Genomic DNA, 15,162 nt, shown 5'->3' with positions numbered 1-15,162 from the left:
AAAAACGTAAACCGCTAACAAAAAAAAACCCCTTATAGCACTGAAAGAATTCTGGAGTAAACAATAATCCGGGTCTCAATTGCAAAAGTTTCAAAATAAGGAGAAAGGTCAGAGAAGAAAACATAAATTAGGCAAATTTCATCACTGACCATTATGATTTTATTACCTAGCAGCTATGTGACACTATTTACTTGTTTGGGTCTATATTATATTTAACTTGTCAATAAATAAACATCACATATAATAGAAACAATTATATATTTATAAACAAGCATATCCTATGGTATTGAGGAAGGAGCACTGCACATTTCATGACATCAGACAAGACTGCCATTTCTTCTAAAAAAAATTTAACCTTCATTGTGAAAACAGGAAGCATGAGGACCTTCATAAGTACTCTCAATTCTTTTTTGTGAAGATCATTGTAAAATACATTGTTTCACAAATTGAAAAATGAATAATAGGAGAAACTTAAGTGGTTTCTTAAGGAATTTTTACCAGGGCTATACAGTGCTTTAGTTTCAATCTCCATGGTGCTTCAGAGTGGAAGAAAGCACTATAATAGTAATTATATGCTATATTTTGAAGTAATCCCACCTTTTTCCAGGATAACAGCTGGTCTAAAATGTTGCAAAACATATATTGGAGATAAAACCTGAAATATTGTAGTCCTGGTTTTTACATTGTTCACTATTAGTAGACAATTTTCATTACAGTTCAGTGAAAAAAATGTGGAAATGAGAATATATGCATGTGTAGCGTTACCCACTCAGAGGCCGCCAAAGTCCAGGCCCTCCCAGCCCTGCTCCCCTCTGTTGCGCTCTGCAGCTGTGTTCTCAAGGTGTTAGTAAAGTGTCTCTTCTAGCAGAAGCTTACGTGAAGTGAGGAGGTGGCAGACTCTCGTTATCAAAAGGGGGGCTTTCAGGAACAAAGATGACCAGCCCCTAGCCCCAATAGTCAATGCCTGATGGTGTTTAACAGCCCCAGGCAATCATAGCAGCAATAAATGATTTCACAGCAACTGTTTGGAAACAAATGGGGTGGGGAAAATCCCGACTCCAGGCAGCGATAGGAACATGAACAAAGGTAGTCAGCGTTCTGCAGTAACAGCTCGCCGTGCAAGGGCAACTCCGCCCCAATGTCTATAACTTGCACAAGTAACAATAATCAAAGTTCGGGTGGCCGCTAGTCTCCAAAGCAGTAATGACCAGCCTTTCCTTCTCTTCTGTTGTTGCTCGCAGTCTCAGGTCTCGTTGGTATCAAAACCCCTCCCCCCTTTCTTTTATTGTTAAAATCTGAATTTAGCAAGCCCAGCAACTTTCTCCTCACTCACTCTCTTGCCTCTGCTTTGGGTATCACCCCTGCAAAAGAAAGCAGTAAAATTCCACCTTCTCACTCTCTCCTTCCCAGAAAGGGATCAGCTTAAAACCTCAAATCCCTCTTTGACTTCACCTGGTCTCTCTCCGACAACAGCAACAACAACCACCATCACCCTTTCTTTCCTTTTTCTTTCCTTCTGCCCGATCCATGCCCACCACATCCAAAACTGGCAGCAGCTGTCGGAGCTTCCCTCTCCCCAGGCAGGCTCCTGCAAAGCCTTTCAGCCAGCCCCGCTACGCATGAATGTTATATATAGAACATAAGACTATAAAGACTTTTATGTATTTTATTTTATTTTGCTTTGACTTAGATTAACAGAAACAAAAAAAACATAGGTGTGCATGGAATGGAAAATGATTTTTCAAATTTCAGATACACATATTCTTCCAAACCATTCTGGATGATGCTTCAGCAGGAACTTTGATCTTTGAGCATTGTTATTGTACCAGGTTTTGGATTAAACAAAACCAACAGGCTTAGAGTGAACTGGTACATTTCCCTTTAGTATTTCCATTGTAATATAGTCCCAAAAAAATAATGGCCTGCCTCACCATCTTCCAGTGCATTCCCTTGCCTGTTTTATCATAGTGATGTGTCAACATGGCATCTCCCATCATACTGTGCAATCTTCACACTATACTTCCTAGTATTTTCTTTCCCTTCCTATTATTTTCCTGATCTACCATTGCTATCTTTGACTTTTCCCCATTTTCATTACCTTCCCACCAAACAGTTCAGCCCAGATATCCACACTTTACTATTTAGTTGGAAACAGACAGCCGTACAGTATTTCATTTTATTTCAGAACGAAACTTATTTCATTTAGGAAAACAGTCAACTGATACCAACTATGTGTACCAAGCACAAAACAATTTACGAATTCACCATTTTCTATATCTCTATCCAAAATCTTGTTACCAAACATGTCACGTAAGTGATCTGCAAATGAAAGGCTGTGCTACGCAACCAGAACCCCGCTTCAGTGATATCACTAGGGGTGCACTGCCTCCATTTCTCCCGAGTCTCAGCTACTTCTGACATCACCAAACTTCTGATTTGCGATCTGGAAGTCCTGTTTATGAGACATGGAACTGTGCAAGATAACTTTGGGATGAAAAAGTTTGATTTTTTAAGAAAACCAAATATAAAATCAATTTGGTTAGACTGTTGCACAATTAGGGGGGGGAAAGATAACTACAGTCCTGGGCAATTACCATTTAAAGGTTTGTTTTTTTCAGTTTCATGTGCATTTCACAATAGGTTAAAATTTTACTGTTCAGTGTCTATGGAGATTCTCAGACATCCAGGCCATAGTTATTCCAAAGCTCCTTTTTCATGAGGCAAGGACTTTGTTTTTCTTTGAGCTGAAGAAGCTTCTTGGATGAGAAGCTAAACGTCTTCAAAGAAAAAAAAGAATGTCCAGTTGGCTTGTGAAAAAGCATCTTTGGGTTTTACCGTTCATGAAAGCAATGATTAAGATTCTTGGTGTAATGGTAGAAACCTCAGGTATCTACCTCACTAGCCTCCAGTTATTAAATCTACTATCAGTTTCAGTACCTATCTTTATTACAAGTGCTGCATCAACTGTCTTTATTTTTACTTTGAATCTTGATCTTATTTGAACCATTTTTAAAAATTATAAATTACAAAATATGTGCAACAAAATATCAGGATTAGTTTCTGCTATATTTTACTTAAAATACATTCAATTTAAAAAAGCCAACCAATTATAAAAATGCATAAATAATCATGCTCATAAAACTTTGTTACAATAGCCTTTTTAAATTCAGTTTAAAAAGCTTAAGACGATTCACAGAATCAATGTATTTTAAATATATCTAGTGTATATAATTAGAACTAGAACAGCAAATAATGATTAATGCAAAACAAGACTGAACAGATAGCTAGGAAATCTGTTCTTGTAGCATTTCATATCTGACTGAAAATGCAATAAGTCTCTTGTACACCACTTCAAGTAGTAAGAGAGAAAGAACAACAATTCCACAGATGAAACCAAATGCCCAGCGGGGTCCTAAGGAACTGTAGAGTTGACTGACAAATACCGGGCCCAGAATACGTGCACCACTTCCACAAGCAGTTAGCCATCCCATATAAATGCCCTAAAACAGATCAGATTGTGTTCAGTATTAATGACAGGTTTTAACCCTGAAATATTCAAACAAAATCTACTATCATTCTCCCAGCTTGGCAACAGCAAACTACCACCACCATCATCAGTAATAATAGCAGTAGCATTATTAGGATTTATGAGCTGGCCTGATTGTCAAGCAACCCGAGGTGACATATAAGCTAAGTTAAAAATAGTATAATACTAAAAGAACAAACTATGAAACAACCAGCAAGGAAAGACAAAATTTAAAGCAGATTGTAGCATATTCATTAATTCATGAAACTCATCTGCCCTGATGGAAGAGCCAAGTCCCGATAGGATAACAATAATAGCTTTTACTAAAATGGTCGCTGTCCCCAAAAATCTCATTGTCCTTCATACACAAAACATTCAGTAGCTCAGCTTTATTTAAAAAAAAGAAATCTGAAGGGATAAAAAGAGGAACTTCTCTGATGAAATAAAAATATTACAGGAAGCAATTCATAGCAGTACTGCACCAGATCATGTAAGCTAGATGATAAAATATACTGATGCTATGCAGTTTTATCGCTTAACCAAAGCATGACAAAAGAAATAGTTCCAAGCTCACTAATCTACCACTTGGCAACCTATTTTCCAAAACTGTTAAACCAGTTAAAAAAGTAGCCTAAATTTAAATCTTACCTGAGGTTTTGGCCCTAAAATTTTTGAATATAGAGTATATGACATCACATTACAGGCTGGATAACCCAATCCTATTAGAATGTCGGAAGTGATATACTGGCCCAGATGAATTACTGGAGTATAACTGCACCACGATTGTATACTAGGACATCCTGTTGCTTCAGTTGTATTATTAGATGAAAATTCAATCTGTGACATCCACAAAAATGCAAAGGTTTCACCAAAGATCTTTCTTGGAGTAGAATTATTCCTTATGTCTGAAAACATACAAATAAAACACCATATATGGCCAAATGTATTCATCAAAGACCTTAAAATAATAATGCAAACATTTAAATTTATACCTGCCCATTGGATATTAGGTAACTGATTTCCCCAAGGTAACAGAATAAAGAATCCAACCAAGATAATGACTAGACCTCCATAGAGGATTGCACGTTCACCAATTCTGTTGAATAATGAAAACTAAAATTACAATACCCATATTTTATCCAAGTAAAATTTTCCATATTCAAAGCCTGACTCCTTGGTTCTTAATAGTATAATAAATGTTTCAAGGTAATGATTTAAGTATCAATGATTGTGCAGAAACTGATCGCTACAGGAGAAATGTATTTACACACAGCCATTTGTATTCTAGAACTTATGACTTTTTTGAAATCAATTTTTCTGAAAATAAAAATTATACTGAAACAACACATATTACCTTTTAGAAAGTTCTTTAACTGCTAAAAACACAACCACTGATTCGATGCCAACAGCACCAAGAATTAAGCCATTGATAAACACTGCTTTTTTTCTGGTCCACGCATACATATCCATTGTTAATGGTGTAGCTATGCTAAAGAATACAATAAAAGACAAATTAAATATAGTAGAAAACTTTCTGAATTTCAGTGTTCACCAACTAACAACTTTGAAACTGAATAGAAACCCCATGAAGCATTAGTACTAATAGCATAATACAAAAAAACAAGTGCTACAAATAGAAAACTCAACTTGTGATTTATTCTGAACATAACATTAATCTAATCACACATATCTTCACACTAAGGCATTTTTTCACTCCAATGCATTGTTTCTATAACTCTCAAGTAAACATAAGCCTTTCATTTTCTTCAGAAGAAAATCTTCTGATGTCAGATAATCATAAATTGAAGTTCCTATGTGTGTGTGTGTGTGTGTGTGTGTGTATGGTATGCTGTTGTAGAACTATAAAATATGAATGAAACTTTGGAAATTAAAGGGAGAGCCCGTTTGGTCTAGTGGTTAAGGCACCAGGCTAGAAATCACAAAACAATGAGTTCAAGTTCCACCTTAGCCAAGACAACCAGTTGAGTGACTCACCTGACAGGATTCTTATGGGGAAAATAGGAGAAAGGTGTGTTGGATTTGTTTAATGCTTCATTTGTAAAAAAATAATACAGGTGAGGTATAAATAAGTAAATAACACCCCAACTACGATGGATGATAGTGATAGTTCATGTATGTCTGGATGTATTAAATTATTGTGGTATTAAGAAAAAGGTATTGTAGGAAATGTCACAGCAGACTTTATTCATAAAATTATGAGGAAATGCAAGAAATATTATTTAAAAAAACAGATACAGAATAATACTTACGTTTCAAAAACTGCAAAAATAAATAAGATAACAAAGAAAAGAAAATTTGTTGATACAACAGCCACATGGTCAATGTATCGCTGATTATCTTGAACCACTTCAATATTTTCTGTATTTGAAAAAAAAGGTAACTGATAAAGACCTACATAACATTGATATAGATGCAATTATTTTAATTTGAGAAATTCTTAGTTTATGCAATATGCATGAGATTTATGGACATAAAGGACATGCAGCGCCTTTATCCCCCTTTTAATGGCAGAACAAGACAGGAAGCTATAGCTATAGCTAAATATAATTTCCCACTTCATTAGAACATGGTACTACAGCTGATAATGTCTATGCAGGGAAGAATCTAGCATGCACATTAGAACCATGGTTAAGTGTAGGTTTCCAATTTATTGCTTTATTGATCTTCCATAATGGCCTTAAGACCTGGTTCTGCCAGTTGGCCCGGGGCCCCATTGGGGGTGTACCATGATGGAGATGGTTGATGGATTAAGAGAAGACCCCATCTTCCCGCCCCACTCATCCTATTTCCTTTCTCTCCATCTCTGAGTTGTAATTTTTATTATTATAAATACTTATTATTCATGGTTTTACTGGCTCTTAATGTTGTAAGCCATCCAGAGTTGCTCCAAAGCAATATGGACAGCAAACAAATCTCATAAATAATTATTTCCAAACTGGGCAGAAATATTTTTCTTTCATTAAGAATCTACAGGGGTCTAGAAAATCAGGTACATTGGTCACCTTTGGCAGCATGCTCATTACTTTTAAATTTCTCTTTAGAATTTGGTACTTTAAGATGCCTTCATATTTTCCAGTAGAATATTAGTATACAACTAGATATTAGTATTTATCTAGAAGTTGCATTGTAATAACATTTATACTCACTGCAGATATATTTCTATTCATGACCAATTGCAATTATTAGTGCTTGCTTGTGAACCATCAAATCTAATAAATTTGATTTGAATTTGTAGGTAGTTGCGCATAGACATGAAATATTTATTCCAAAAGCTATCACCTACATCCTTCACACACTGTCATTTGACACTATTTCTAACTATATTAGCAAGTATATTAAAATATTATATTTCAAATTACCTTCAGTTTCAATATTAATACTATTTTGTGGTCGTCCCATGTCATCCACATGATGCTCTCTAAAAATTAAGAGATTGTATGAAACAATAATTGAATATATCAAAGAAACTTTCAATGTAACTGATAGTTTTGTGTTGAAACAATGTTATTTGGCACAATTCTTTGTTAATTCAATTATGCAACGAATCTTGTTTTATGAAGTCTTATAAACTATACAAATAATTTGAGAATAGAAAAGAAGCACTTATATGTTATTTTAGAGAAATTATGCTCACTGATGAGATTTAGTAAATTCAAACTAAGATATACTGCAATTGTTGATCAAGAAATATTAAAAACTACAAAATCCACAAATTACTCTTTTCTTTCTTTTTCTTGATTCATAAACTAAAAAAAAACTATGTGGACTAAGAAGAACAGAGATTTTTATGCACAAATTGAAAGACCTTTCTTATAAACATTCACAAGTTTTAAAATTTCCAATTACCTAAATACAGCAATTATGAGTACAATATTAATAATTCCTAGAAGACTTCCAAATAAAACTGGAGCTGTGTACATGTTCACCTGAAGATAAATCAGTTTCCACGAGATTCCTTCTTCTCCAATAAATGAAAAGAGAGTCTGAAAAACTAATAGAAAATTGGATTTTAACAGCATGTATGCCTGATGTTAATTATAAAAAATATAGAAGTTTTATTGCAGCAGCTAAAAACCTAATGCATTAAGTAAATAAAAAATCAATTTGGTAAAGTGTTCAGCTTGTGATTAAAATACCAAATAATTACATAATTCTTTTAGTAGTTTGTATGAATATTTTTCCTTGACATGCACTGCTTTAGATTTTATCAATAAACTGTCTAAAAAAAAACTAAATGAAAATTGGAGTCTGAAGTCAAATTTGGAATACAGTACAATACTATTATATTTTATATAATAAATTAAAGTTTAAATATGTACATATAGATTAAGAAACGGGAGTGACATTTCCCTCCTGAACTGATTAATGAATCACTTGAAGAAAATGGGAATACAATGCATATCGTACCTGGTCCCAGTATGAATCCCACTGCCTGGCAAGCACTAGTGTTTGCCATGGCATTAGTTCTTTCAGTAAGAGAGGTGGCACCAGCAATATATGAGCGAACTACTGCTACATTTCCTAAAACGAAACAAAAGCGTCTTTATCTGGAAAACCTAAGTAACATATATGTTTTTAATCATATGCGTAAGCTAGCTAAATGGCCAACAGTATAGTATGCAAAATCTTGGTTTTTTGTCTGCTCACCAAATCTATTTTTAATAGATCTCATTACTACAGAAATTAATAACTAAAAAACGCTAAAGAATCTTTATCTTGAAAACAATTATAGTAGTCAGAAATATCAATAAGCTTGAGAAAATCTTTTAGAAACTCAAAACTAATCAGGAATAATTATTTCATAGCATCACTCAGGTGTGAAATCTGAGTAATTTAGCTTGAAGCAACTATAGCAAGTTCCTTGCAATTTTTTTCATATAAGAAAAATCCCTAAAACTAATATGAGTAGTACTTTTAGACTGATGTCTCATCAGGGAATCTTTATTACTCTGATGAATCTATTACTTAGAATACTGCATTTCAGGGTAACTCAACTTAGGAGACTCTCTAATCCTACAGAAAGCCATGGCACAAACATTAGTATGTAGGATTCCGGGAAAACCTTTCAATCTATATGTTGAGACAATCAGCAGGATTATACATTTACTCAAGAGGTTCTGAATGTCAACTTGTTGGGGTAGAAGGGATCTCAGGGGCCTGAGATTTTGATTTCTCTAACAAATAGCTTAATTGCTTTAAATACACATAGCTACTAATATAGCAAACTTTAAATATTTCTAAAATTACCTGCACCAAACCCCACCAATGCTCGAGCAGCTAGCATGTAGTATTTGTTGTGTGAAGGGGGCAAATGGACAAAAGCATAGAAGAAATTGGCAGCTATTGAAATAGCAGTTGAAACCACAAGGGGTTCTCTTCTTGGCCTACAATTAGACCACGTTCCAAAGAATGGAGAAGCTATCATCTGACCAATGCTGTATGAAGCAATAATCCAGCCCAGAAAACTTGGATCTGCAGTTTTATCTATCTATGGAAACCATAAATATAATTTCAACATTTTATTAATTAGGATACCATAATTAAAATATTCAATTCTAACAGATATTGTCATGCTACTAAAACATAGGTAAATGTTAATGAAGAGAACATTTTTAATTACAAGGTTAAATGAGAGAACACAGGATTGCAATTATTTCATTGTCTTACATAGTGATTTATGGCTCTGATTTGATTTTTTTTTTTAAAAAAACAGATTATGGAGAGAGAATTGTATGCTGCTTAGAGTTATTACAATGGCCTGTAGGCCTTACCAACAAAATCTTTTTGTTCAAAGATTACTTTATTTTACATAATATACAGATAGTCATTGACTTACGACCACAATTGAGCCCAAAATTTCTGTTGGTAAGCGAGACAGTTAAGTGAGTTGTGCCCCATTTTATGACCTTTCTTGGCACAGTTGTTAAATGAATCACTACAATTGTTAAGTTAGTAACACAGTTATTAAGTGAATCTGTCTTCCCCATTGATTTTGCTTGTCAGAAGGTTGCAAAAGGTGATCACGTGACCCCCGTACACTACAACCATCATAAATATTTTCTGGGGAAATATAAGATGGTAAAACATAGAAGAGCTTAGGTTTTAGTGTAATGGTGTAATCAGTTGAGTTACATACAATTAAAGTCAGCTTCGGCAGCTTCGTAGACGGGCCGCGACAGCTTCCTCAAAGAGCGGCATCTCTGCCCGTTCGCGCGGAGGTACGCGCGCACCTCTCCAAAGGTTTGGGGAGGTGCGCGCGCACTTCCGGTCGTTCGGAGAGGTGCGCGCGCACCTCTCAGAATGGGCAGGGGCGCTGCTCTTTGAGGAAGCTGCCGCGGCCCGTCTGCAAAGCTGCTGAAAGCGGCAGCTTTGCAGACAGGCCGTCGCCGTCAGGCAACCGGGAACCGGTTCCATCTCACTTTTAAAAAAATTGGCAACCGCGTGCGTCCGCGCATGCGCAAAAAACCGTTTTGCGCATGCGCGTGCATGGACACACGCACGCGGCTCCCACTTTTTTTAATTTGTGATGGAACCGGTTCCCAGTGGCTCTTTTGCTTTTTTAGGTTGCCGACCCCTGTCCTAGTCCAACATCTAAACTGTTACACTTCAATATGTTTTTTTTTATTATAGCTGTTCCTCTTTTCCATAAAATGAATCTCTGCAAATTATGATGCTGGTCCTACTTTAATTGTATGTAACTCAACTGATTACACCATTACACTAAAACCTAAGCTCTTCTATGTTTTACCATCTTATATTTCCCCAGAAAATATTTATGATGGTTGTAGTGTACGGGGGTCACGTGATCACCTTTTGCAACCTTCTGACAAGCAAAATCAATGGGGAAGACAGATTCACTTAATAACTGTGTTACTAACTTAACAATTGTAGTGATTCATTTAACAACTGTGCCTAGAAAGGTCATAAAATGGGGCACAACTCACTTAACTGTCTCGCTTACCAACAGAAATTTTGGGCTCAATTGTGGTCGTAAGTCAATGACTATCTGTATATTATGTAAAATAAAGTAATCTTTGAACAAAAAGATTTTGTTGGTAAGGCCTACAGGCCATTGTAATAACTCTAAGCAGCATACAATTCTCTCTCCATAATCTGTTTTTTAAAAAAAAAATCAAATCAGAGCCATAAATCACTATGTAAGACCATGAAATAATTGCAATCCATTCCCCTCAAAACTATTTCATTAGTACAGGGGAAAGATAGGGGAATTTACATTTCCATTATTAAAATATTACTTTATTTCTATACTACCTTTCCCAGCTCAGGGAAATTTAATTTTATATACACTAAAACAAAATAGATTAAGTATACTAAAACAACTATCATGGAAGTCAGACTGAAATAGTGAATTTTATATAAACCTGAAGGCCTTTAAATAATGGAATCCTAATATTAATAAAGTGCTTTCTACAAGGGGCAAAAACTCATAAAGTCTTTTATAAGTTTCCACCAGTAGGCGTGCTAGTGAACCCAAAGCCAAAACTTATAATCATTGTCTGTTCAATATTTGAAATAGAAAGCAGCAATGTGGACACTGCAAATTATTTGCCCATGTTTCCCACAAAAACACCAAAGTTAAATATAATGATCTTTGGTATTTTAAGTATTGTAAATACTTATCTTTCACTTTGGCTGAATGAACTCATAGCATTACTTTATTATAATTTGGTAGTTCAGGTCAGTGTTGATTCCTGGCAAAAGCCTGGACAAATCTCCGCAGTTTTGTTGGCAATATTTTTTGAAATGGTTTAGCAATGCCTCCTTCCGACAGAGAGGAGTGGCCCAAGGTCACTCAGCTACTTTGTGCTGAGCAAGACTAAAACTCACAGTATCCTGGTTTCCAGCTTGGTCCCTTAATCACAATATCATACCACTACAGCTCTCAGAGGCCTAAGTTAACATCATGGAAATAAAAATTCACAAACCTGTTGAAGATAGGGCCATATTGACATAATGACAATAGAGAAACCTGCAACATAAAGTACTTTAGTTATTTTTCTCTAGTACTTTTTTGTCATCTACTGACCATATTCAGAGACATCAAAATACAGAATTCTATACAAAAAACAGGGAGTTATGTTATTTTGGAAAAAGAAAAAGTTCAAAAATTTCAAATAATTTTAGATATGTTTAACCTTGTCTTGCAAACTTTAATGATATTTCTAAGAAAATCAAAATATCTAAGCTAAGCTATAGGTTATCCAATGATACTTGATTATATAGTTTAACTACAGAAGAGAATATATATTATCATCCTAAAATTTCTACCTTCAAGAAAAAGAAATTCAGTCAATGGTAGGTGGAACTGCTTACATGGAACTGTAACAGTGTGGAAACTCTTTGATGTATTGTATACATTTTTCAGTTTCTTTATATACAAATGATCCAGAAACCTTGAAAATACTTCATACCATTTTACCACAAACCACAATATTAAGGAAAAGTCAAGGCAACTACATAGGACAGTTTATGAACACTGACCATTTTTTACCAGTTACCTCCCTAACGATGGCCACAGAACATATTGGAAATAGAACCATGCTATTGATTCTGCTGGCAAGCATTTGCTTCAGCCAGGCTTAATTCCACCTGGTCCCTATAAATTTATGAACAAGTTCCTGAGTTTGCTTATTGCGACAGTTGTTCTTCCATTGGTGCTAGTTTATAATGCTATAGTCTAGTATTATTTTATTTTTGTTAAATCCTACATAAATTACAGAGTATGTTTAACTTACAAATGAGCCAAAAAGATTAAATAAAACAGATTGCTATATAAGGAATTTCTACACAATATTTTAATTAATATCCAATGAAATAACAGTAACAGCATTATATTAAAAAACTGATGACTGGTTAGCAAATTTTACAAACCAACACTGCTGAAGAACATTGTAAGATACATTATTCGAATGGATCTCCACCGGCTCTTGTAATGTTGCAATGTTTCCATAACATCCTTAGATCTATAACAAACAATATTGTAATATTAATGAGATTAATATTAACATATCAAATACTCATCATTCTTTAACAAATTCTAACTCAAGAAGTGTTAAGACTATATGTTACTATATTTACATTTAGTCATTTATTCCTATCTTGGTATGATCAAAATCATTCTCTGATGCATGTCTCATGTGTTGGCAATGCTCTGTTCTATCTTACAATAATCAGATTCAACAATTGCTATACAAAGCATGAAATGGACACAAATCTGATATCAGAATGTATTTCAATGCTAAATCTTAAATTTGGGTAGAAAATATCAAAAGACATGAGCATAAGATATGGGGGATCAAACCAGACAGCACTTTATGCATAAAGACACTTAAAAGATGATACAGCAACTGTTTAGAAGCTAGTGTTGATTGGAATGTAGATGTCAGCTCCTCTCCCCAGTCCTATTTAGCTATCCCAACTGAGAACAAAGTGAGCTGTCAGATTTGTATGATGTTTGTATGATTTGGAGAGGGGAAGAACCTGGGTATCTGGGACTAGGGCACTGAACGCTGGGCAGATGCAGTACAGAAAACTGGTTACATTATCTGGACATGATATAGGGTCTTTTGACCTGGAGGGAGCAGGCAATAACACTGTCACAAGGAAATAAAGAAATCGAAGAAACTTTTAACGCTGATGTCAACCCCTTTGATATAGGCCAGGGCAAAAATATCAGCATGCAAGAATTTTCTGTATGAAACAAGATGATAATCCAGTCACAATTTGTATGCTTATTGTAAACTTATTAAAGATAAATATAAAAATACAACTAAGCTGCATATACAAAAGTAATTGCAAGATCAGGAGTCATAACTCCTCTCTTTATTTTCCATTGGACAGCTTCTACAATACTGTGCTTTAAGAAGGTAAGGGTCACAGGAGGACTGTCAGGAATGTAAGGTGCCACACTAGTCTTACTCCGTAAGATTAATTGGATTTCCCTCCAGGGAAACAAAAATAAAAAATGTATACTTTAGTACACTCAATGTTATGCAATAAACGCCATAAAAAATCATCATTCAACATTACCATACGGCAGACGTCTCCACCTTAGCAACTTTAAGACTCCCAGCAATTCTGGGAGTTGAAGTCCACAAGTCTTAAAGTTGCCTAAGTTAGAGACCCTTGTCATATGATATTCGGGAAAAACCCAAGAGACCTGAAACATTAAAAAAAAACAATTAAAATGTCTGTTTGTGTTCACAAAATGTGCAAAAATACCTTCTGTGCCTTAATAAACTTGGCCTTCATACATATTTTATTAACAATGCAACAGACTGTAGGTCAAAAAATCTATTAAGATTTTTAACACAGATGTATTTATTTAGCCTCCAGGCCGTCTACAGATGTCACGCAATCTCTAATATACACTAATAAAATACATTATACATAAATACAAATACACGATCTATAATTCATATTAAGACATCGCAGATTTTAATACTGATAGGATATCACCATAAGTTGTGTTGGTTTCTTATATTCATTTCGCTATTTTGTAACCTGTGTTGTAAACTGAGCTTCAAAGCTAATTTCATTAACCCCGATTATTATAGGCCTCTCCTGCTTACACACCAAGGCGCCTCTCCTGCTTACACACCAAGGCGCTCGAAGCTGTACAGTACTTAATATTACAATTCCCAGCATCTTCAGCGTGAGATGATTTTATTTTTTTAAAAAATCCCATTTATATTCCACCCTTCTCCCGCCCTTCTCCGAAGACTCAGGGCGGCTTACAATCTAAGCACAAATCAAATGTGCTTAGCAATAGCCTTCAGGGCAGCTTACAATCTAAGCACAAATCAAATGTGCTTAGCAATAGCCTTCAGGGCAGCTTACAATCTAAGCACAAATCAAATGTGCTTAGCAATAGCCTTCATTCTATGTATATGCCTGCTTATTAGGGCTTTCGGCCCCATCTCAAGCGGCATTATTACAAAGTCAGCTTACTGCCCCCAACAATCTGGGTCCTCATTTTACCTACCTCGGAAGGATGGAAGGCTGAGTCAACCTTGAGCCTGGTGGGATGCGAACCTGCACTAATTGCAGGCAGCTGGTGTTACTTAAGGAGGCATTAGCCCACTGCTCCACCAAGGCTCTTAGACTTGAGTTGCGATACAGAGGATTTTGACTCCATCGCTTCTGGAGTCCAAGGGGATGGACCCAAGTCCAAAGCAGACCCAAGCAGGCACCTTTCATCTCCGCCTCCGTTCAACAGAGGCTGCTCCCAGTCCTCGCTCGCGGGCTCCAGAACAGCAGCCGCCGCCGCCATGGCCGACTTCGAAGCCTCCGAGCTTCAACCTGACACATCCGCCGACAGCCACTCCGACGTGCTCCCTCTGACGAGAAACAGAAGGTGAGGAAACACCCCCAAGCCTCGCCTCGGCTTTCTTCCGGGAGGAGGCGCGAGGCGGCCACCGCGCGACCAAACAGCAAACACAATAAAGCGAGTCCAAGCAACTACGTAGGACAGTCGCACGTAGAGCGCTGAAAAGCGAGGAAGGGGAGGGGACAATTCTGATTACGTGCCGGGCGAGCTATTATTGGTAGAGTCGGCAGCCGCCCTCTCGCCCCTTGTTTTTTTTAAAATCGCC

At 36.0% G+C, this 15,162-nt stretch overlaps 1 protein-coding gene across 1 annotated transcript; it reads right to left on the bottom strand.

The window, feature by feature from the left end:
* Positions 1-1,650: 1,650 nt before the first annotated feature.
* Positions 1,651-15,019, bottom strand: MFSD8 (major facilitator superfamily domain containing 8). The gene is made up of 12 exons (XM_081332840.1): positions 14,761-15,019; positions 12,440-12,531; positions 11,494-11,537; positions 8,795-9,035; positions 7,955-8,068; positions 7,394-7,538; positions 6,907-6,965; positions 5,797-5,905; positions 4,881-5,015; positions 4,519-4,622; positions 4,175-4,431; positions 1,651-3,500 (listed from the first exon to the last, which is right to left on the bottom strand). The coding sequence occupies exons 1-12, from the start codon at positions 14,838-14,840 to the stop codon at positions 3,285-3,287; spliced, it is 1,596 nt and encodes a 531-aa protein (XP_081188966.1). The 5' UTR covers positions 14,841-15,019; the 3' UTR covers positions 1,651-3,284.
* Positions 15,020-15,162: the final 143 nt, after the last annotated feature.

Source organism: Vipera berus, assembly GCF_964194415.1.
Source record: "Vipera berus genome assembly, chromosome: 7".
NCBI lineage: Eukaryota > Metazoa > Chordata > Lepidosauria > Squamata > Viperidae > Vipera > Vipera berus.
The sequence above is the reverse complement of the archived record's forward strand: the minus strand, read 5'-3'. Positions and strand labels throughout refer to the sequence as shown.